This window comes from Pectinophora gossypiella, chromosome 12 (genome assembly GCF_024362695.1).
Source record: "Pectinophora gossypiella chromosome 12, ilPecGoss1.1, whole genome shotgun sequence".
Classification (NCBI taxonomy): domain Eukaryota; kingdom Metazoa; phylum Arthropoda; class Insecta; order Lepidoptera; family Gelechiidae; genus Pectinophora; species Pectinophora gossypiella.
In genome coordinates, this window is record NC_065415.1 from 4422667 (window position 1) to 4447874 (window position 25208).

Below are 25208 nucleotides of genomic sequence, written 5' to 3' on the forward strand. Positions count from 1 at the left end.
TCTATTTTTAATGACATTGCACATAGCTTGTTTCTCCAGACTTTTGAACTATACGGTCACGAGTATTAATATGTACACTTTAAAACCATGTCACATTAACTTTTTTGACAAATTAAATCATAAGTCTCATTAAATGTCAAATATGATAGTGCTACAGGGTTCTAAACTGGGTACATGATATTGCTCATGACTGTACATACACATACATACGTTAACTCACGTTCGTAATCAATACCCGGGTGAGCCGAATCCTTTATGGTAAAATTCGGGAATAAGATTAGTTTTTAACAAACAGTGACAGGTGCTTAGAGGTGGTGTTGTTAGTGTTTTAATCATCGTTTCAGTGTTTTTATGTCCAGGACGTTTTAAAGAAAGGTCTGGTTATCCAGACCCAGTATAAACCAGCAACCACGCATGAAACTTTAATAAAAGTGGCAGAAACGAAACTGGTGTGACAGGATCGCAGGAAGTGAAAATGTTATGTATGTACTTATGTAAATACTACTGTAACCACTTTCAAGCCCTGGTAACGCTTACCTACCGTGTCTTGCGGTGACGCCCAGTCCCCCAGTGTGATTCTCTAAGGTCATCGTCAAATACGAACTTGGGATAGTCAATCAAATGATGTGTGGTCACAACCTAACGGCAAAAAACGACCAATCTGACTTATACCTATCTACCTGAATGTTGGAAGGTTGTCTCAAACTCACGTACGCAAAACAAAAGGCGATCAAAAAATCATTTTATGCGCCAGATCGTATTTTTACAAAGAACTCGTTATTGGTGTGTCTCCTTTTCAAATCATTTTCACTAAGAAAACAATGGTGTCATGATTGTCTGTCCCGCAACCGATACTAAATTAAGACTGCATCACGAGCCAGTCGTAAGCCAAGTTGTAGTAAGAAGATCTGAATTTTTCAAGTTGATTTCTCTACTAAGAATGGATATGACAATAAAACTATGTGTTTGGATATCAATAGCTGTTACTGTAAGTATTCGATGTTGAACTTTATTTGTCGTGACAACACAACCTCTGTAGTCTAGTGGTTAAACGTTGGTCTCTCGATCTGTAGGAACATTTCACAAAAATCACTTTGTGATCCCTAGTTTGGTTAGGACATTACAGGCTGATCACCTGATTGTCCGAAAGTAAGATGATTCGTGCTTCGGAAGATTGTCAAGCCGTTGATCCCGGTTACTACTTATTGGTGTAAGTTAGTAGTCGTTACATGAGCCATGTCAGGGGCCTTTGGCAGCTCAATAAGAACCCTGACACGAGGCTTGATAGCCCACACAATAAGAATAATAGAAGACTACCTACTTAACACAGGATGTTTTTTCTCCTTTTACCGATCTCTGCCAACTGATATCAACATGTGCCAATCATACCTTTTTTTAAACAGCCTATATACGTCCCACTGCTGGGCACAGGCCTCCCCTCAATCAACCAGAGGGGGTATGGAGCATATTCCACCACGCTGCTCCACTGCGGGTTGGTAGAGGTGTTTGTACGGCCAATAGCCGGGACCAACGGCTTAACGTGCCCTCCGAAGCACGGAATCATCTTACTTTTTCGGACAATCAGGTAATTCAAGCCTGAAAAGTCCTTACCAAACAAAGGACAGTCTCACAAAGTGATTTCGACAATGTCCCCATCGGAAATTGAACCCGGACCTCCAGATCGTGAGCCTAACGCTCTAACCACTAGACCACGGAGGCTGTCAATCATACCTAACTTATTATCTGGTTAAAAAATAGTCCTCGCCACGAAATAAGTCAAGCGGCTGCGGCGCTAGTGTCACACATATTACCTAGAAGAAGACAGAGAATATTTTTTACTGTTCGAGACGTTCGATTGTATGCTCTGTGCGAAGAGTTTTATACACTATGTGGCTCTTCCGATACGAGTATATGTATTATTTTGCTTTAATTCCAGGTAAGAACCGAAAGCACTTCAGAATCGCCTGAGTCTTTTGAACTGGAATATCCTTACATTGATGAACAGACACAAATTTCTTGCCGCGAAAAACCTCCGGTAAAAATAGCCTTGGATTTGTTGTAAGCATCATGGTAGGAGTAGTGTGGCTTGGCGCTTTCCATTGTCCCTCTAATTGCGCTAAAATTTTTTTCGCGAAAAATATGGGGTGAAAAATTGAATGCATACTTGACATCTTGGAAAGAAAGAGTTCAAGATGGAGAGGTGTGGAAGGAAAGGAAAGAAGCCGTTGGCCTGCAGTGGGATGGAGTACCTACGCTAGTAGTGCTAGTAAGAATAATAGAATAACAAATTTGGATATAAAATGTGTGTATTGTGGCGTCCATCATAAATCGTTTTTCTTTCTTTTCTGTAATACTTCCTGTTGTAGGTGAAAAGTACAGAATGCTGCATAGCGCCCCTGCTTTTTACTGAAGAAATCTTCTTGAATTGCGGTGTTTGGACAACGGATGTGCCACAGTCAAACATTTCCACAGATTTTGACGGGCTTATTAATGTGAGTTTGAAATGTACTTTAACCAGTTAAAACAATATGTCTGAAAAGATACATATAGTGAAAACCACGTAAGCGCCTTATTGAAACATCACATTCGGATGTGGTTTCTGTTAACTAAATCTCCGAATAGACATTCTACTTTAAAGCCAAGTAAAAAACTGTCGTCTCAATTTTTATCCGGAATGGAATCAATTGAAAGAAATCGGCTGTTGAAATGTTGAATGTGAATTTGATTTGAGAGAAACAGTAGATTTAACTATAAGCCGACGTTATCTTTTCAGGCATATTGTTCAATTGGTTAAGGGCTAAAGCATAATATTGTCCGTTATAATATGACGAACCGTAAAGATGATACACAGGTACGGCGAAACGATTTTCGATGAAGAGGAAAACCACTGCCCTATTTTTCCCTAAAATGTAGCATGGAGAATGCTACTCGTATACCGACAAGAACGTGGCTCTTAAATTAGTGATGTGTGTGATTAAACAAATAAACTATTTTACATTTCAGTGCACTCAAAAGAATTGCGTGTTATCTGGACACAAACTTCTATATGAAAACGATACTTTGAATGCGTCTCAATTTTTTAACTTCATCGACAAGTGGGTCCTTGAACATCCAGCCTTCAAGTCTGCAGTAGAAGTGGTTAAAGAATACTGTGTGGATCGGGAGTCAAGACTTGACAATCAGTCTGAAGATAACTGTTTACTTGACAGACTGGTTTTGTGTTACGCTTCAGTTATTTATTCTGTAAGTATTGCCAAAGGTACCTATCACACCACCATCATCACCCGTAATGTGATCAGGATCGTAGTAGGTACTATTATACAACTCATCATAAATCTTTGTAGAAAACATGATAACATTACAATTTCCCATATCGGCAATTGGGCTAGTCAGATACCACATCCATCGGAAGATGAACTAAGTGCCCATACACAAACAGAAATACCTACCACCATTCTACAGATTTTCTTTTGTCGTCTTCTTCGATTTTTTCTTTCTAGGTAGGATCAATAAAAACCAATGCAATCGCACCATACTACTTATATAAGAATTTGTGTCATAATGAGCCTACTGCCACCACCACCACCACTATCACCACTATCACCACTATCACCACTATCAGCACTACCACAACTACCATCACTGCCACCACTACCATAACCATCACCACCACCAACACTACCGCTACCTACACCACCACCACCATCACTACCACCGCTACCGCAACCATGACTACAATACAATACAATACAAAAACTCTTTATTGCACTTAAATCACATAAAAAAAAATAAAAATAGTAATACCACTGATACTAGCACCGCTACCACCACTATCGCTATCACCACCACCAGTACCGTCACCACCACTACCACCACTGCCACCACAACCACTATCACTACCACCACCAACACTTTATATCTAAATGAGAATCGTGACATGACGCAGTTCTTCTTTTTCAGGAATGTCCAGTTTGGAAAAAAACTTCAAACTGCGCAAAGCTTAAAGAATTTAAGATATCGTGTCCAATGTTCCAACAGAAAAAAAACCTTGATTTTTTGTCAAATTAATATTTAAGTATTTTCTTAAAACATTTTTTTAAAAGTTATTATATTATACGCATGTCGCATATATTGTTAATAAATATAACATAAACAGTAATACCCAACTCTACGTTGTTTATAACTTTTTAAATACTTAATTTTTATAATTCCAATTGTGTAATACCTACATATTTAATTAAAATCAAATCAAATAATCCATTATTTAATTGCATCGAATTATAGGACACAAGAGCCCTTGTATTTTGACGCGGCTTATTGTAGATTTGCCGCCAATGGTATTTAACTACTTAGCTGGACAAATGGGGAGCGCTAAGAGTTTTCATCCGGTATAAAAATTTAAGACAAGAGTCCTGTGGATGTCCCGTTGGGCACGAACCTCGGGTTAGGGCGTCGTCGGATAGGATTATATTTGATTAATCGACCCTAGTGGGCCGATAGCAATAAACACTGAATATATGTGAGCCCATGTAAGTAACTACATTGTAATAAGAAATTCTTCAATCGTGTGGGTTGTGAGGTGAATTACCAACCTCATCAACCCTGGTGTCAAGGCTACTATTGAGCCGCCAAAGGCCCCTGACATGGCTCATGTAACGACTACTTACTTACATCAGTAAGTAGAAACCGGGACCAACGGCTTAACGTGCCCTCCGCAGCACGGATCATCTCACTTTTTTGACAAACAGGTGATCAGCCTGTAATGTTCTAACCAAATTAGGGATAACAAAGTGATTTTTGTGAAATGTCCCCACCGAAATTCGAACCCGGGACCTCCGGATCGTGAGCCCAACGCTCAACCATTGGACCACGGAGGCCGTTAATAAGAAATAATATACGTATTTACCTACCAGTCTACTTCTTAGTATCATAGTAGCTTTATTAGTTCAGTTACTAGAGTTGCAGTTTGATGAAATAAGAGTAGAGTTTCGTACAGTTTCCAAACAATGGTCTTTGGCTCATATTATACAATATTCTGCCTGATTGTAGTCATAATTACAATGACCAGTTGTATTACGTAGCTCAACACACGGTTACTCAGTGGATTAGTTTCCATTGTGACCAATATGAAAGTATTATCATCAAAAAGTTTATATATTGCTAGTATTGTAATATCTGTTTTTGTAAGTACGATTTAAACTTTTTTTTTCTTCGCTTTTCTACTTCTTCTTCTGAATAAATAAAATAATATATAACTAACATATTTACGAACCCGAAACGCAGCAATGTGGCGGAATATGTGCCATATTCCCTCCGGTTATCTGTGTGCCCAGCAGCGTGACCTTGTGTACCATGATGAAGCTATTTTATTATATTATACTGTAAAAATAAAATAAATTAATTATTAATAATTGCATTTTTATCAGTTGTTAGAATAAATTATTATTCTAGGAATTTGTAAAAATGCAAGAAGTAGTACAAGGTCGAAAAGTGAAGCCTGCACATTGTTACGGGACATTGGATTTACAGGTAAGTAACACTCCCCTTTGACCCTGTTTATTATACCAAGGTACAATTACAACTTCGATTTATTATTCTGATCAAAATAAAGAGAAGCAATATAGGTTACTCCATGACATTTTATAATTGTAAACCAGTGATGGTTGAGTGGCTCAAAGGTCTAACGCATCAGGCAGGATGTTGAAACACTCTTGACAAAAGTTACTTAACCCCCTAATCATACATATGTGGCAGCATACGGACGCTCCGGTGATGATAATGATGATGTATGCTGCCACACATATATAACACACACACACACACACACACACATACACACACACACAAACAAAGCCTGCTGTTTGAAATAGTTAATAATGCATGCAAATTTTTGTTTATATTTCACTTTTTGTCAAAGTCAAAGTCAAAGTATTTATTGCACACCATATGGTAAACAGTTGTTAGAAATATTATAGTATCACATATGGACCCGGGAGGGTATAGCAAAAACAAACAAAAATATCAAGAAATGTACATTAGGCCAGAAATACAAAAATAATAATAATAACAAGTACTTAACATTAAACAAACTTAATCTAAAAATAACTATGAAAATCTTAAAAACTATTAATATCAATAAAATCTACATCACTTACTGTCTATTTGTCATGTAAGAAAAACTCTTGCAGTGTGTAAAAACTTTTCTCAATTAGGAAATTTTTTAAGTTAATTTTAAACTTTGTTCTTCTTTTCACTTTATTTTATTTTCAAGTTAAGTATTTATATATTGTAACACTCGGAAGCAGCGTGGTCACTATAGGTAGCAACATCATTTTTATACATAATGTGATCCCAATATCAAGCACTAATTATTTTTATATACGCTTCTGCTCTTGCATTGTACTTTTGAATGATTATGTACCCGAGTAATGAGAAAATAGGAAATTGTCACGTTAACACTTTCAAGGACAGAACATCTCATGACGTTCCGATTCCAAGGTGTCATATTACATAAATTATGAACCATCAATTATCCATGATCTCTGTCCGTGAAAGGGTTAAAGCGTATCAACGCCAGCTCCATTGTTTTTGGTGAACGTACCCTGGAAAGTCCGAACGTAGCCTCATTACACCACGGGGGCTCTTTTTGAATGCTCCTCATCCTCTCCATGGGAATTTTGGGTTCCAGAGTGACGAGAAGGAACTGCGGGTTCTAGTCCTATCCGAGAGACTGTCAATATAACAAAAATAGTATTTTTTTTTATTGACGCAACTTTGCCGCGTAACGCATTACCTACTTGGACGGTTTAATAAGTAAGCTTTCTGGCGTCGTCTGTTTTTCCAACTCGTTATAATCAGGGAGTCTTCAAGGCTAGAATGAATAGGCATTATCTAAGCAAGCGTGATTCACCCCAGACCACATCGACACTTACCAACAGGTGAGATTGTGTTCAGACGCGAGCCTATTTTATTTAAATAAAAGAACGAATTTATACTATTTATATTTTCTATATTTTTGTCCTGTGTCATAAACACCATTGCATAGCGCAAGCGCAAATACACACACTGGGTGGGTGTTAGTGACACCGTACAGAATAATGAGGAGGATGATTCAGCTCATCGTTCTAAGTTCAAATGGAATTTTCCGTCGCAAAAGTATGTAACTGCAAATAACTAAAAAAATATAATATATTAACTTGTTCATGAGTTGAATCGTCTGAATCATCATCTAAGTTTTCGGGACGGTGTCACTTGCACCATACCTATACCTTTACACTCATTATGCATTATGTTATACAAGTAAAAAATACGCTTTTGTACATCTTTGTAAACGTGCTTTACGAAAAAATATACAGTGACCTGAGAGTGCCATACAACAATGCGTTCAGGGCGCTGCTGGGGCAGCCGCGACGCTGTAGCGCCTCCAGTATGTTCTGCAAGGCGCGTGTAGACGACTTCCACGCGATCATGCGTAAGCGCCGTGTGTCTCTGTTGCGCCGTGCGCGTGTCAGCCCCAGCACCATCATGAGCGCATTGGTGGACCGGTACGACTCGCCGCTGCTGAACCGCTGGGTGCGATTGCATGCAGTCACATAGCTGCCCGCAGCATCGGTGACTCGGGCCGGTTTCATGCAGCTTATTTTTATGTTGTCGTCTTTCGAATCTGTTACTAACACTATGTTAAGTTTTCTGTTACTAACATAATAAGGACTAGTTTCCGAAATAAATATTTTTAATTTGAATTATTATTTTTGTATTGTGTTTGTTTTCACTTCTATATATTTTTTGTCAAATATGTTTCAGATGGCATTTTGCTGTCCCATCCCTCCATTCTTTGCCAAAGAAATAGCATTGGTTTGCGGCGTGCACGCTGGTGTGGTAGAAAAAAATATACCGGGAACAAACATCACTGGTCTGGCGCGAATCGGGCTCACTGTGAGGACATTTTGTATTTTTATGTTTCCGTGTTACAGGAAATTACGTTACTCGTATAATATAACTCATCACTAATTTAAGAACCATACTCCTAACCTACGCTAAGAGCATTCTCCATGCAACTTTTTAGGGAGAAATAGAGCAGTGGCTTCCCTCGTATCTTCTGCCCCGCAGTACTCTGTCTGACGCGAGTGGGATGGCGCCCAGAGTAGTCTATTTGAAAGCCATACTAGGACTCCTGTCCGCCACCTCTGAATTACTGCTGCTCTCTGTCAGGTTCCAGGTGTGACTTGCCTCTTTCGTCCTGCATTGCCGTATGGCTCCCATCTCCGCCTCTACAAGCGTGGAGGTTTTCAGCCGTATCCCTGGGCAAGAGTTCTACGTTATACCCCGTAGTTCTGGGTCCCTAACCGAACTCAGCCACCATCTCACTCCGTCCTACTGTAGTATAATATAACTCCTTGGTAGATTCAAAGTGATAGTTTTGGAATACAGCTCAGTTTGGAGTACGGAAAATTATATTGAACTTGGTATTGCTTTACAATTTTATAAGTGATGTCTCAAAGAGAATTTGTCAAGACACAATAGCTCTGGATTATGTCTCAATTGGGGCAGTCAGAGGTACATACATGGCAAGATGATGGCAAGATAATCCCTTTTGGGTGGGTAGAGCCACATCTTAGTTAGAACTATTCAGAAGACATTACGTTAGAAACGAAGTCCTCACTTAGGAACTATCCTCATCGCCCATCCATGAGATCAGCCCATCGCCCATCTTCAATCATGTTGTAAAGAATACGATCCCTCTGTAGGCTTTTACAATTTGCTGGGGATCATAAGCAGCTGAATGTGTTTTATGTATTATATTTGTTTACACAAAGCTAACAACATATAAGATACGCACTCGACTATATACCAATTGGGGTAGTCAGAGGTACATCCATCGCAAGGTGAAATAATAATGTGTACCCACACGTCACTCAGCTTTCTGTTATACCAATGTGATAGGTGGTGTGGTGAGCCGTATCGCCGTTTATAATGGTCGAGCCAAATTAACCCTTTCACGGGCAGAGACCATGGGTCATTGATGGTTCATAGATAATTGTATAGTATGACACCTTAGAATCGAAACGTCATTAGACGTTCTGTCCTTGAAAGTGTTAATAACTCATTGGTTCAAGTCCGGTATTGGGGTTCAAACCGTCGGAGCTCCCCGATTGAGAATCAAGCCGGTACCACAGATGACTACGTCTATGTGTATGTTTTGGTGGGATAAATAATTCTAGCAATAAAATAGTTTTGGTACCTTTATTACTTTTTTATTTCAAATAGAAGCTGGTTTTTACTCGTACGTCCTTTTATCTTTTCAGTGCGAACAATGGACCTGTATTTTGATGAGATACCGCATTTATACAGCCGAAAATTTGCAAGATGAAACCGTAGATGAATACAGGATGTACGATCATTTAGACAGATGGCTGGAACTGAACCCTGAGTTTAAACGAGCTATTTTCAAAGCAAAAATTGTGTGCAAAGAAGGTTTAGCGCCACTGATGCCTTTACAAATATGCATGTTCAAACAATACATACAATGCCTAAGGAACTATCTAAAACTAGTAAGTTTTTACTCTTGTTTAACAATCTACCCAAAATGCTTGTTCCTATAGATTTCATATTTATTGATTAAAAAAATACCTAAGTGCCTAAAATAATTATCTATCTAGTACTTACAAAAGATTACACAAGACAATTATTTCACGTTAAAGATTTCATAAGAATAAGGGTCCACTTCGAGACTGGTCCTGTTCATAGTCTATCTGTCTGTCTGTCTCATTCAAAATGCAGCTCAATAAAGTAGGACTGACTTATAGACATACTTACTGACAAACAATTATGCCGATGAAACACCGGTGGATGAATCTTATAGATATTTATTCATATTTGACAGATAACTTTACAATCATTGCTAATTTTACTGGTACTTTTTTCCAGGACTGTCCACCAGCCATTATGGTTAAAACGAAAATATGCCAGAAGCAGAAAGAGTTCTATGACGAATGCAGAGAATTCTTTTATTAAAATAAGGGCAATGAAACAATAAATTTTATGTTTACTCTAATGAGTGAATTTATTCTAATGTTGAAACCACATAATGATTCAAAAGTACACTACCCTCGTATTATGCAAACGTTCATCATCATTATAATAAATCGATTTTGATCTATTCACACTTGATATGAATTAAGATAATGCTACGCAGACCCTTTGACGAACAATCCGCACTTCGATACACTTACAAATAATACTGTCACGTAAATGCTCATTGATCAACAACATTCATATATCACACGCGTCAGTATATCCTTATCACTTTCCTTTTAGGAATATAATTAAACTAAACTAACAGTCTTATCTGACGCCTTCAAGGCAGAAGCCGCGGGTTGTATCGGCCAACGTAGAGTATCATGCCGGAGGGATTGTGTCTCACAAAGTACAGGAATGGCCGATCAAACTTTAACCTGGCCGGTTGAGCATTTCTCGCAGGAAGTCGCGCTTGTCTCGGTCGAAGATGTAGCGGCAAGTGCATAGCATCTCCAACGTCATGTGGATCGTGGAAAGCTCGCTGGTAATCTCTCGGCTCGTCCCACCCACTTGCCCATCGAGAAGTTCTACGTCTCTGCGGGCCAGACAAAGTCTCGGGATATTCCTCTATATGATGCTGTTCCCCTATAATACCTTCCCCGCAAGTAACGAAAGTCGTTGATTGAATCATGTCAGACAGGTAAAGATCTTTGGAAGGTCCGTTTAAGCCACCCAAGTCCGCGTGATCGGGGTCAAACAATTCCTTCAGACCCATTTTCTTTAAAGTTCTAGAAACGTTGAAGATAGACTTATGGGAGAATCTTGGAATTTGAAGTTCCAATCCGATACGTGGAAGCAAAGTTCGCAAAAGTCTGTTCCATGCAGGTGTAGTTGGATTGGCATCAAGCAGTCTCTTTTCTAGAGCTTCCAAATCTTCAGTGTGAACAATATTTCCTTGTTGACCGGGCATAAGGAATAACGTGCTGATGACAGAGTTAGTACTTCCTAATGCAGCAGCTGTGGCGTCGAGAACTGGATCGTATCCAGCCAGGAATCCATTTCTGTAGACCACTGCCGGCACGGGTACCAAGCGCCTTTGGCGGACGTTCGGAGAAACGACGAAGTACATTTCTCCATCTCTGCCTTCAACTGAAGAACCCGAGCAGTCGGTCTGAAATGGTAAAAAATATTATTAAATAAGAAGAAAGAAATGGTAATAAATACACTTCTCATCAAAAAAATCGAAACACTTCCGTTTTCATTGTTTCTGTCCGAATTTAACACAAAAAAGAATTCATACGATGAAAAAAAATACATAAATGTATAGCTGGCAGTTTGGCCATTACAGTAATAAGCGAAAATTCTAAATTCAAAATTAGAATTTCATTTGTTTATCTTATAAACGAAATGAATCACTGTTTTGAGACAAATGTGTGTTTAGGGTTGGAGTATATTTAGCGTTTAAAAACTAAAAATTGGCGCTTATCCTTAAACTTTTTGTTTTTTATTTCAATACTGTGACTTTGGGACGTCTGAAAAAAGGTTTTTTTTTTTTTTTTCTAAAACGTATGGATACTTCGCCCACAGAAGCCGCCCAAGTTGTGGCATTGCTGGATTCTGGCCTTAGTCAGCGTGTTGTGGCTGCAAGACTGCATCTAAGCCTGTCATCTGTTCATAGAGTCTATAAACGTTATCGGGAGACTGGTTTGTTCACGCGCCGTTCAGGATCTGGCAGGAATCGGGTCACTTCTGAGCGAGATGATCGATTTATTGTAACAACTTCTTTAAGAAATCGACGCCTTAACGCTTTTCAACTGCAGCAGCGGCTTCGTGTTGTACGAAGGGTGGCTGTAAGTGACTCTACAATTAGAAGAAGGTTTAAGAATCGTGGACTGGTACCGCATAAGCCAGCAAATGGGCCGAAATTAACTGCAGACCATCGAAGAGCGCGCCTTAACTTTGCACGTGAGCACCTAAATTGGTCATACCTACAGTGGAGCAAAGTTCTCTTTTCTGATGAGTGTAAAATTATGCTGTATGGTAACGACGGAAGGAACAAGGTCTACAGAAGAGACGGAGAACGCTATGCACAATGCTGCATTGAAGAAAAGGTCAGCTATGGTGGCGGTTCTGTAGGTATGACCAATTTAGGTGCTCACGTGCAAAGTTAAGGCGCGCTCTTCGATGGTCTGCAGTTAATTTCGGCCCATTTGCTGGCTTATGCGGTACCAGTCCACGATTCTTAAACCTTCTTCTAATTGTAGAGTCACTTACAGCCACCCTTCGTACAACACGAAGCCGCTGCTGCAGTTGAAAAGCGTTAAGGCGTCGATTTCTTAAAGAAGTTGTTACAATAAATCGATCATCTCGCTCAGAAGTGACCCGATTCCTGCCAGATCCTGAACGGCGCGTGAACAAACCAGTCTCCCGATAACGTTTATAGACTCTATGAACAGATGACAGGCTTAGATGCAGTCTTGCAGCCACAACACGCTGACTAAGGCCAGAATCCAGCAATGCCACAACTTGGGCGGCTTCTGTGGGCGAAGTATCCATACGTTTTAGAAAAAAAACCTTTTTTCAGACGTCCCAAAGCCACAGTATTGAAATAAAAAACAAAAAGTTTAAGGATAGGCGCCAATTTTTAGTTTTTAAACGCTAAATGTACTCCAACCCTAAACACACATTTGTCTCAAAACAGTGATTCATTTCGTTTATAAGATAAACAAATGAAATTCTAATTTTGAATTTAGAATTTTCGCTTATTACTGTAATGGCCAAACTGCCAGCTACATTTATGTATTTTTTTTTCATCGTATGAATTCTTTTTTGTGTTAAATTCGGACAGAAACAATGAAAACGGAAGTGTTTCGATTTTTTTGATGAGAAGTGTATTATAATAGAAGATATCCCAAATAAATAAAAGTTGCATTATTTTTTATAACTACTCACCTGAAAAATGTTAGCTGAGAAGGCCGCAAGAGGAGGAGTCATTGTGATAGTATTAGCTTTCATATATTCTACAATCCTCCCCCATGTGTATCGCTTTACTAGTAAGTTTGTTCTCCGCCTTATGATATCGCTAATTAGTTTAAAGTTTATTTCTTCAACGTGACCATTATAGAAATGTTGAGCTCTTTCTTTGTAGAAAGTAAGAACTTTTCCTTTGCTCTTGTCACTGAACAGTTCTCTTACGAATGCAGAGACTGCTACACCCGACCCCGAAGATGTTTCAATAGAATCCGAAATATTTTTCAATGTGAAGTGGGGGTTGAATGTTACCATATCATCTAGTTTAAGAATTTCATTCATTTCTCCAGATGTGGCTCCTCGAGCACCCATAAACATCATGGCTAGCATAGAAGTTACTGAGTAAGGTGATAGAACGAAACTTCTTCTTTTTTCAATATTTTCAGTCATTGTTTGCCAGTACCTAAAAGCCAGTTCGTTACACAGTTCAGTAAATTGGGCTATATCTTCTCCTATATCTTTTGTAGTAACTTCTAATCCTTGATTCTCCTTTGAGAAATCTAAGACGATATCTTTATCATCAAGACTTTCTTGGCTGTCAGCTTTGTGTTTATCCTTAGGTATTTCGTTTGCTTTTGGAGGCGCTACGGTCGAAATAAGCTTCCAAGAATTATTGCGTTCGTTAGCCAATTCTTTATCGTCAATATTAACTTTTTGTATTTTCTTCTTAAATTCTTCTACTTTCGGTAGAGATGGTGGTGTAGGTGACAATTCTGATAGCTTTTCGTGGTCTTTTTTGGGAGCTAATCTGTTGTCTTCTGTTGGCAATATTTTATTTGTGCTAGAAGACACAATTTCAGGTTTTTTCGTAGAACTTATTGGTGTTTTGGAAGTTTCTACTTTAGAAGGAATTTCAGTTGTAGTTGTAGGCTTTGGTTGGTCTTTCTTATATACATTTGCAGGTGTCATACTTTCTGTGGTCGCTGTCATCTCTTTGGTAGTCACTTGTATGTTTTCTTTAATTTTGTTCACCTCCTCTATCTTTGAAGTAGTTGTTTGGGGATTCAATTCTTTGTCTTCTATTTTTGTATTTGACTGAGATATTTTTACCAAATTTTGTTTATTTTCTACCTTGTTTAGAGCATTACTATTATCAATTTTAACTTTTTGAGCCAAATTGTTGTTTATTTTAATTTTTTCATCTACTTTATTTTCTTGTATCGGTTTATTTTCATTTTTTTCTGGAGTTGTCATGTCAATGCTTGTAATATCATTAGAATCTTTGAACTTTTCTTTATTAGTCGTAAGTGAAGATACAGAGGTGGTCTCTAACTTAGCAGGTTTATCATCTTTTAAAGTGATTGTTGTTGTTTCCATGTTCAGAGTTTTATTATGATTATTGGGTTTCTTTCCAGAGTTAATAATAGATTGAGGTGCCTGATTAACAACTTGGGATAATAAATCGTCCATTGATTCTGACAAGACTGGATCAATAGTAGTTGTAGTTGGTTTGGTAGTTGTAGTTTTAGTTTCTGCTTTTATAGTAGTCGCTAAAGTCGTTGTTTTTGTTTCCACTTTTGGATTGGTGATCTTTGTAACAACTTTATTTTCATTTTGCCTTTGAGGTTCCGAAGTTGATATTTTAACAAAATTATCAACAATCTTATCTTCTGATTCCACATTTTTAATGTCAGTTACCTTATCACCTTCTACAGGTATATCTATCTCCATATTTTCTTTACTTTCTAAATTCATATCATTTACTTTAGTAGTATCAAGTAAATCACTGGATGTAGGTAATGGTCTGTAATTTCCACCAAGGTCAGAAGCTATCTGGCTTATACTTTGAGCTACGTCAAATAGTGGTATTTCTGGTTCATTTTGTCTGATGTTGTTTGTATTTGTTTCAGTCACTGTAGGTTTTTTTTCAGTCGACGGAGAAACTTGCCCAATGGACACAAATTCAGATGATACTGTTGTTGATGGAGATACTGATTGTGTTGTGACTGTAGTGACATTGAATTTTTCGCTATCATCATTAGTTGTTGAAGATACGTACGCTGCAGTACTGATAGATGGTTTATAAGTCGTGATTGGAGGCTGAGGTACAGCAGTAGTCGTTGAAGGAATTTTCGTAGTACTCGGCACGGATTTCTTGGTAGTACTTAAACTGGGCCGTTTAGTGGTTTGGACTGTTTTTTGCGTTGGCCTTTCTGTCACATAAGCCGCTGTGGAAATAGGAATAAAAGTGCTTATTTTTTCATACTGAACGGTAGGTTTTTCGGACGAAGGTGCAGTATTGGATACGGTTTGAATTTGAATTCTTGTGAAGTTAACTTCATTATCTTTAAGTGTAGTGGAATATTTCTTTGTAGTTAAGATTGGTTTGGCTGTTGTTGGTACTGCGGTTGTTCTAACAATCTTAGTTGTTGGCTTAATTGTTGTAGTAGTTGATTGGCGAGGTTTGCTAGTAGTCGACGTGGTTCTTGGACGACTTGTGGTTGTAGTGACAGTAGTACGTAGTTTAACTGTAGTGGGTTTATTAGTAGTGCTCGAAGGTTTTACTGTAGTAGTGGTCAGCTTAGCCGCAGTAGTCGGTTTGGCTGTTGTAGTGGGTTTTGCTGTAGTTGTAGATTTTGTAGTTGTAGACAAAGGTTTAGCAGTTGTAGTCGTTGTTATAGTCGTCGTGGGTTTACGTGTTGTTGTTGTAGAACTTGTAGTAATTTTAGGTGCTTCAGTAGCGGAAGTCAATTTTTCAGTTACTGGGTGTTCTTTTATATTTTCATCAGCACTCGTAGTAGGACTACTTAGAATTTGATTACTGCCTTCTTTACTGAGAGAATTATCCTCTATTGGATGATCCAATTCAATAGTTTCTGTTTCAGGAGTTGTGAATGTACCAGAAGATTTATCAGGAACAATGTCAACACCAGTGTTGCCGAATATTGAAGGTAAAATCAAGCTCCAAGAGTCTGAAACATCAGGTGTGTCAAGGGTGGGTTGGGTTTGTGGTTTGTTTTTGTGAGCTTCCATTTGAGCTTTGAGAACATTCTGTACGTTTGTTACTACGCTATGAACTTTTGTGTATGGTGGTTGGCTGAAGTTAAACGCTATTGTAGGTTGGTTTTCATTAGCGAATGTTACAAGTCCTTCGGTTTCTTCACCTGCGGCGACTATGGCTTGTATTTCTTCTAACGTCATCAGTCGTTTGACAAGTTCACCAGATTCGTCGAAGGTGTAGAATTCGTAGCGATCTGGCGTAAGGAGGTTGACGGGGCTCCCGACGGTGGCTGGTCCGTTAGAGGGCGGAGGTAGGGTGTTCCCCACTGCATCAGCGATGTAGGGCAGCTTGGAACGCCTGGAATTTTAAGAAGGCAAAGTTGAATTTAAAGTCAATCATACTGTTCCACACATAGATGAACTGATGCAAGGTATCCCTTTTGGGTGGGTAGAGCCACAAGGCATCCGAACTATTCAGAAGACATTACGTTGAATACGAAGTCCTAGGATATTGATCAGCCCATCGCCCATCGTCAATCATGTTGTAAAGAATACAATCCCTCTGTAGACTTTTACAGTTTGCTGGGGAACATAAGCAGCTGAATGTGTTTTATATATTATATTCGTTTACACAAAGCTAATAACATAACATACGCTCTCGACTATATACCAATTGGGGTAGTCAGAGGTACATCCATCGCAAGGTGAAATAATAATGTGTACCCACACGTCACTCAGCTTTCTGTTAGACCGACATGATAGTTGGTGAGCCGTATCGCCGTGTATATTCGAGTCAACAGTGTTGTTGAAACATTAATAACTCATTCGTCATTCCATTCTTTCATTGTGTATGCTTGAAAAAGTAGAATTTGGTGATACCTACTATTTTTATGCACTGTAATCTGCAATGTCCCTAACCTGAATTCATGCAATAAACGTTTATTATTATTTATTATATTCGCGCAAGTCCGGTACCGGAGTTCGACCCCTCCCCGATTGAGAAGCAAGACCGCAGGACCACAGCGACTCATAAAGTTAATACAAAGAAGAAAAGCAGTATTTACCTATTTTCGCTTTCATCAGCCACCACGCATCCGGAGGCGAGCAGCAGACACAATAACGCTCTCATCTTGAGCTCCCATACACTCTCCAACTCCTGAAACTGAGAAATATACATATTTTAATAATAGAACTAATATTTATTATTTATTTATTTATTTTGAGAAAGACTAACGGTCTAGACTATTGTCGTTGTCGTTGTTGTTGTTGTGTTGTTGTTGTTTTATTGTTGTAGGTATTATTTTAGAAAAATTATAACCAGACAATAACTACATGCTAATTACAAGTCTCCAACTAATAGTGGCTAAGTTATTTACCCTTTCATAATCATAAAAACTAAGAATTAAGTAAAATAGGTTAAGTAAGGTAGGTACAAACATTTGACGTTCCCAAACTAAGGCTAATAAGTCACTTGTGTCTCAAAGAAAGTTTTCGCATATTTTCTAATCATTACATCAACATGAAGATTTGGACCAGTGCGTGTTGCTAGTGATGACCTACGGCAGTGAGACGTGGCCGCTTACTATGGGTCTCGTGAGGAGGATCGGATCGAATCAGAAATGAGGAGATCCGCAGGAGAACTAAAGTCACCGACATAGCTCGGAGAATTGCAAAGCTGAAGTGGCAGTGGGCAGGACACATAGCGAGGAGAACCGATGGCCGCTGGGGCGGAAGGGTTCTGGAATGGCGACCACGTGTCGGACGACGCTCAGTGGGTAGGCCCGCTACAAGGTGGACCGACGATCTGGTGAAGCGGGCAGCGCGGGACCGATCGTCGTGGAGATCCTTGGGGGAGGCCTATGCCCAGCAGTGGGCGTCGTACGGCTGATGATGAAGATTTGGACGAGAGTGGAAGAAGTGGTGTGTCGGTATCGTATTAAATAGGGTTAAGTCCGTGCCTACCCCAATGGGAAATGGGCGTCATCTTATGTGTATTCAAAGAAAGTGCGGCATTGAGCCATTTCAGTGGAAAAAGCAAGCCGCTAAGCGCCCGGTAGGGAGAATATGACGTATCCAAGCAATGAGGAAATAGGTACCTAATTGTCACGTTAAATCTGTACAACGCCATCTGTATTGTTTTTGGGGAACATAGCCTGGAAAGTCCCTCATTGGCTCGACAGCAGCGCCACCAATTTGAAGACGTCTTTAGTTGTCTTATTTATAACGACCGACTGTGTACCTTTATACTGTTCTTAATGGTTAGATAACAAGGCAAAAGGTTAGTAATTGTTCGTAATTTTTCTTTCATAATTACAGTAGTACAGTAGCAGTGGTTACCTTATGGTTGTCTGGAAGAAATTGCTTTAAGCGATAAGGCCGCCATTTGCCATTTACTTAGTTAAGAGTCTTTTTGTAATTATGTATTTTTATTTTGGTGCAATAAAGTGTATTTGTTTGTTTGTGTTTGTAGGTAACCTAATCTTTAGAATCAACATGACCACAGCTCGAACAACTGTACTTTCTTAATCCAACAGTCACGTGCTAACTGGACCCCTACAGAGACAGTCACATTTCACTGACCTCCAGTGCACCGAGTTCCGTTGTGTTTTGACAAGCAGTTAGTGGCGTTAACCGACAAAAATGTAGGACACCTGATGCCTTAAACGACCACACTACTCAGACCCCTCCTTATCTTACCATCTCTAACTAATCCCACTAAGATTCAAGCAGTCACGGATCAAGTTTCTTTTGTCGTTACACGACTCGTTTAGGGTCATTAAACTTTGGTGATTTATGGTAATTATTATGACCTTAGTTATGTAAGGATATTTTAATAAATTCCTGCGAAGATTAACTGTAATTCTCGATTATGAGAAGTTGTTCTGGTAACTTATAACAGTTGAGATACTTTTTCAGACATTGCTTGATGCAATTTAATTTTACGTAAGTACCTATTAAATAATATTTTATGGTTGACAATCATATTGTTATTGAGTTATTTTTATTAGACTTATAATGATTTCCGATAGTAGAATCTAAATGTACATTTTACTTTGGACTCGCTGCATTTATCCTTTTTCTGTATTCTACATAGCCTTGTCACTTTATTTATGATCTTTATAATACAAAATTATGACTTTGAACAAGTTTATCTATGATAATTACGTTGAATAATTAATTTTGATTCGTGTAAGTCATTCGAATAATATATCCACATCATTCAATTTACGAATATTGTAAAAAAAAAACACAATAACCCGTCGTGTCGCAAAAAAGTTGCAAACAGTTGCAAACTAACCGCTATAACAGCTAAAACAAAGAAAGAAATGGCAACCTACCACCATCTTACCATTTTACCATTCCACCGTTACGGTCGGACGGTCACCAACAATCGCTACCGTTACCGTGGGACAGTTACATGAGATGATTGACATTGACACGGTGATGTAACGGCGAACTGGGTCGCAACGTACAATTTGATTATTATAGGTATTTCAACTATGACGCAAACAAAATAGACCACTGTTTCCTAAACATCACTCAAAATTGTCATTTTGCGAATTGGCAGAGTGCTCTGGTACTAGTATGACGCTTTGTTTGCTTAGGTATTCTGACTACTTATTTGATTTTGGAGTGTCGTTAAAATACCGAAAGAAAATCGAGATAATCAAAAGTTATCTACTATCATCATCAGCCCATTAACGTCCCCACTGCTGGGGCACGGACGCGCCCGGGACGGGGGCTGCTGCGGATGGATAGGGAGATCGGGCCTTAAACCATCACGCGGACCCAGTGCGGATTGATGGTTATTAACGACTACTAATGCAGCCGGGACCAACGGCTTAACGTGCCTTCCGAAGCACGGAGGAGCTTGAGATGAAAACTCGAATAATTTCAGAGAAATATACTTATTTTCTTGTTTGACATCTTTTAGAGCGTGAGCCGTGGTAGTCCAGTTGGTAGAACGCTTATGCCTCTCACTTCGAGGTCGCAGGTTCGAACCCGGCAGAGTCTAAATAATGATTGTCAAAGTTTCCGAATTCATATTTGGATCATAAATGATTATCACGTGCTCAGCGGTGAAGGAAAACATCGTGAGGAAACCCACATTCCCGAGAAATGCATTTTCGGAGGTATGTGACCTAACCTGTATTGGGCTGGTTTTCCCTTTGCGGGTTGGAAGGTCACACAGGCAGTCGCTTCAGTAAAAAACCGGACCTGTCAAATCTCCAGGTTAGGTAAGCGGACCCTGTGAAAACGGGAAAATGCCAAGGAGATGATGACACCTTTTAGAGCGTGATTTTTCGTAGACGGGTTTTAGTTTTTAAACTTTTATTTTTATTGTTTTAGAGTCTTTTTTATTAAGATAACGTCCTACCAATGCGTGTTTTATGCAAGATTTGAAGATAAATCTTATCCAGAATATGTCTGAGTTATGTTATCAATTTAAATACAAGAAAATTCGCAAGTAAATGCTAGTAATATATACATATTTGAAATGTGGAAATATAGCCTTTTGACTTGAGACCCAATAAAATATCTTTCGAAAAATAAATTACTTTTCGTCCTCAGTTTAAACCTTCTAGAGAGTGCCACATTCAATTAAGAATGACATTACATAGCCTATAACCACTTCTATTGATAACTCATTTGTTAAATTCTGATAGGTGGTTTAGAAGTTAGGCTGGAACAGACTTGCATATACATAAATACATACATAGCGGTCAAACACATAACCCTCTTTTTTGCTTCGCCGCAGTCGGGTAAAAAAGCAATCCTTTCTTATTTTAATTAACACTGAATCAGAGCATTATAACGGGAACGGAGGAAGGCTTGTGCTCATAGTATGCGTTCGAGACTAAACGTTCTTTTAAGTCCAAACCCCATTATTTAATTACCTCTCTCTCTCTCTCTATTTAAGAGCTGCGCTCTTTTCAGTGGAGTAATCGCCATTCCTCTCTTCTTCCCGCCAAAACCTTCACCTCCCGATACGACACGACCTGCACCTTCTCTTTTAATTATTATTTAATTATATTGTCCGGAAATACCTTACGAGGTTCAATATTCAATATTCTTTATTTGCATACTATGATGGTGTACGAGTTTGTACGATACATAATGAGTTTCACATCACAGACCCTTTCGGGCACAAGAAAATACAAATTTAAAAAAGAGAAGGAAGCTTTTCAAATAGTAAACATCAGGTTCAACATGTAACCATAAGTGTTAGCGAGCGAAATCAAAGATGACCAACTCAATATTTATGGAAAAGAATACAAAATTCCCAATCACACCCCCCATACATCATTTTTGCCCCCCGACGCTCCTTCTGGGAGAACAACTCTATCAATGAGTGAGTCAGTCAGCCAGGCAATGGGTCTCTAGCTATCTATATAATTATATAAAAGAAAGTCGTGTTAGTTACTCCACTTATAACTCAAGAACGGCTGAACCGATTTAGCTGAAAATTGTCAGGGAGGTAGTTTAGAGCCAGGAGATATAATGTAGGTAATATAAAAAAAAACCTTACTTTACACCCCCGTTGCTATGCGCCATATAATCAACAAACCCAGGCGGGGTTGCCAGATCTTGGCCAGATCTGACGCCAACACATAATATTATCTGAATATTTATTTTATTTCTATTCTTTCGTCTTCATTCTCTTTGCACTCTGAACATCATCTAAGAAGCCACGTATATCACAATTCGGCGAATCGTCTTATCTTCAAATCTCGCCTAAAAGTGTATCTTTGGAATAGAATACATTTTACATCTAAGTTCTGTGGCGAGATTTATATTCAAACGAGGAGACTATCCGAAGCCCTAGCTATCTGGTTGAAATATTTATTGTTTCATGCCTAAATATGCTATGGAGCTTCATACATTATGTAAGAAGCCGAGCTTGAAAACGTAATCCTATATTAGATTAAAACGGAATAGAAGCTTTGGGTAATTATTTTCGTTCACTCTAAGCGGTGTACTTGGTTACCGCGATCGCCTACATAACAGTTATTCCTATTTTAAGTAGGTATTCTTCTTGTGTAGGTTGTGAGGTCAATGACCGAGCTCATCACCCCGGTGTCAGAGATACTATTGAACGCCATAGGACCCTGATTTTATTTTTTGACGTGACTTATTGCAGATGGCATTAACAACTTGGCCGGACAAATAGGGAGCGCTGAAGGCTCTCACCCGGTGGACCCTGAATTATGCATAGCACGAAAACATATCGATTCGGGCGCGATTCGAACCTCTGATAAGTCCTATCAAGCCCCTGGGATGCAAGTCAGACTGCAAAAATCATCTAATGATACATTTATCAGTAGATAAAAAGGCGTAGTGTAGTATTAGTGTAAAGAGCAGTAGTGTTAGTGTAGGTAGTGTAGTATTTTGTATATGTTTCGTATCAGATACATAACATAAATAGCCTATATACGTCCCACTGCTGGGCACAGGCCTCTCTATCAACCGGAGGGGTTATGAAGCATATTCCACTACGTTGCTCCACTGCGGGTTGGTGGAGGTGTTTTTACGGTTAATATCCAGCTCAGAAGCGCGGAATCATTTTATTTTTCCAGACAATCAGGTGATTCAAGCCTGTAAAGTCCTTAACAAACAAAGGACAGTCAGTGATTTCGACAAAGTCTCCATTGTATCAGATAATTGATAGGAAAGTTTTATTCATTATAATGTTCTATTTAGGTTGGTTTGCAGAAACTCCAAAGATATAACTACGCATATAGCAAGTCGCAGGGAAGGGAATGACTAATTCATACATTAATCTACACATCAGTACTTTTAGATCTATGAATATTTGATAATCTATTATCTCGATACTACGACGCTCAAATGTAATCAGTATTTAATATTACAGTAGTATAAATTACACAGACAACATGATTGGAGGTTTGTTTTGTTTGTAAATACTCATAGAAATAACATAACACCCTGCCTAACATATTAAAAGAAGAAAAAAGTGACAAAATCTTTATTAAAAAATAAAAGAACTTCTAATTAATAAATGTTTACAGCACTAGTGAATATCTTAATGATACTGATGCTACTATTTGAAAAGCTTCCTTCTGTTTTTTAAACTTCTATTTTGTTGTGCCCGAAAGGGTCTGTGATGTGAAACTATGTAACTTACAAACTTGTACTTGTACACCATCATAGTATACAAATAAATAATATTTATATATTTTTCTTTTTTATCTTATTTATTAACATTAGGTATTAATTTAATAGAAACAATAATAAAAAACAGTAATAAACAAGTTTACAAAAAATAAGAATAGGTAATATATATATATATATATATTTTACGTAAAGTTATATAATAAAATAATATATTGACTCTCTAGGTTTCTCAATAACATGCTAAATGCACTTTCTTTCATGGCTGTGCAAGCCAATCCTAGAGCGGCAAACTCTACCACACTTGATACCACATGTTTCCATGATTTATGTAATACGCAAAGTACGGAAACAAACATTATTCTGATTCTGGCTCAGGATTTGTGCCTGTGTATAGTATGCACTTCTGCCTACACCAAATACAGGAGTAATGCTGTTATGTAAGATCGAGGAGTTCAGGCTTTAGATTTGTGCTGATTTTACAAAGTAATCAGCTGTTAAAATAAAAATTCTGTGAGACCTATTGACCTAAATCATAGCCTGACCCAACTAGAGGTATCATTGCGCCTGCCCTTTAAATATTCATCAGCCTGCTCCATAAATAGTGCTCGTTAGCCCCTGTCTATGTTTCCAGACCAATAGATAGAAACATATACAGGGTGCTAGTAACGTCGTAACGAAAACTTTGAGTGATGATTCAGCCAATGATTCTCGCAAAAGTATGGAAATGAAAACAATAAAAAAAAAACACAAAAAGAAAACATACATTTTCCGACAGGAAATTCCACTTGATATCAACTCAGAATCATGGTCTGAATCATCCCCCTCACTATTCGTTACGGTGTCACTAACACTCATACCTACTTGTATGGCTACCTGTATGTACTTGGATGGGGTGTTAGTGACATCGTAACGAATACTGAGAGGAATAATTCAGCTCATTATTCTGAGTTAATATCAAGTGGAATTTCCCCTGACAAAAGTATAGCAAGTAACTAAACAAAAAATCATAAATTTTGCAACGGAAAATTCCACCTGATATTAACTCAGAATAATGACCTGTATCATTCCTGTCAGTATTCGTTACGATGTCACTAATACCCTGTATATACGTACATGATTAGTGACATCGTAACGATAACTTTGAAGGAAGATTCAGGTCATGATTCTGAGTTGATATCAAGTGGAATTTTCCGTCCGTGTACGTACTATTGTATGGAAAAGAATCAATCGACCGAATATCAACTGATACATCATTATACTAATGAACGTCACAACACTAGCTTAGGTACTTTGACAGATCTAATTCTTACCGCGCATTCAGACGATTGTAAATTGTTATTTTTAGTATTACTTACTTCGTTATTGTTAATTATTAATTTATTACTTCTGTCTACTTCTCAGTGATGCATGTATTAGTTATAAGTGGAGACTTCATTGGCCAATATACAAACTATTTGCATTTCATAGATTGTTATTTAAGCTGTTTGTTTCCCAATTTGAAATAAATAAATAAATTATCTTATTAAAATATAATCAATAAATGTGCTGAATTGGTCGTTCTATTTAATAGTACCTATCTATGTACGATTAGAAGCAAAGAAACAATAATGTTTTCAATTGTCACTAATCATTATGCATCGCGGGCATTTCATAATGTTGGGTATTATCACATACCGGACACTCTATACAAAAACCTTATTCTCGTGTGCCGCTTAAAGCGTAGGAGCGGGCTTACCGGCTTACGGCCATTTAGGACTAAAGTAAGACCCAGGGGGGGGGGGGGGGGGGGTGACGACGTTACCTGATGCGAATTGGTGCGGTACGGAAAGGTACCGTTCTATAGGAATGATAGGGTTATTAAGTACTGCGTCTTTGAACATGTACGCTTGAGACAAATTTCCCTCATTCAGCGCTTATCGCTATCGACCCCCTAGGGTCGATTATTTTTTTAAATATTTTTGCTCTCAGACGACGCCCTGAGCCGAGGTTCGCGCCCAACTGGGCACCCTCAGGCCTGTTGTCTTAAACGTTGTACCGGGTGAGAGCTCCCCATTTGTCCGGCAAAGTAGTTAATGCCATCTGCG

At 38.5% G+C, this 25208-nt stretch overlaps 2 protein-coding genes and 1 long non-coding RNA gene across 4 annotated transcripts in view; 2 read left to right on the forward strand and 1 right to left on the reverse strand.

Moving 5' to 3' along the window:
* The first annotated feature begins 1843 nt into the window (after nt 1–1843).
* Nucleotides 1844–5174, forward strand: LOC126371561 (uncharacterized). The gene is made up of 4 exons (XR_007567055.1): nt 1844–2035; nt 2367–2492; nt 3004–3243; nt 3961–5174. It is a non-coding gene; the product is annotated as an uncharacterized LOC126371561 (long non-coding RNA).
* A 255-nt stretch (nt 5175–5429) lies between these two features.
* Nucleotides 5430–10086, forward strand: LOC126371543 (uncharacterized). The gene is made up of 4 exons (XM_050016869.1): nt 5430–5529; nt 7804–7935; nt 9306–9551; nt 9928–10086. Exons 1-4 carry the CDS (start codon nt 5464–5466, stop codon nt 10012–10014), a joined length of 531 nt encoding a protein of 176 aa, XP_049872826.1. The 5' UTR covers nt 5430–5463; the 3' UTR covers nt 10015–10086.
* Nucleotides 10087–10091: 5 nt separating this feature from the next.
* The window catches only part of LOC126371438 (mucin-2), a 105783-nt gene continuing 90666 nt past the window's right edge, over nt 10092–25208 (reverse strand). For both annotated transcript variants that reach the window (XM_050016726.1, XM_050016727.1), the window contains 3 exons: nt 17052–17149; nt 12970–16345; nt 10092–11188 (listed from right to left, as the gene is read on the reverse strand). In XM_050016726.1, coding sequence (XP_049872683.1) covers nt 10358–11188; nt 12970–16345; nt 17052–17116 — 4272 coding nt within the window. In that variant the 5' untranslated portion in view covers nt 17117–17149 and the 3' untranslated portion in view covers nt 10092–10357. The remainder of the gene's footprint in view (nt 11189–12969; nt 16346–17051; nt 17150–25208) is intronic.

What these genes read in the sequence shown, in the direction of transcription:
- LOC126371543 (XM_050016869.1), top strand. Translation starts at nt 5,464, where the DNA reads ATGCAAGAAGTAGTACAAGGTCGAAAAGTGAAGCCTGCACATTGTTAC. An exon ending in ACGGGACATTGGATTTACAG is followed by an intron (nt 5,530 to 7,803) that starts GTAAGTAACACT and finishes AATATGTTTCAG; the next exon opens with ATGGCATTTTGCTGTCCCAT. An exon ending in TGGCGCGAATCGGGCTCACT is followed by an intron (nt 7,936 to 9,305) that starts GTGAGGACATTT and finishes TTATCTTTTCAG; the next exon opens with TGCGAACAATGGACCTGTAT.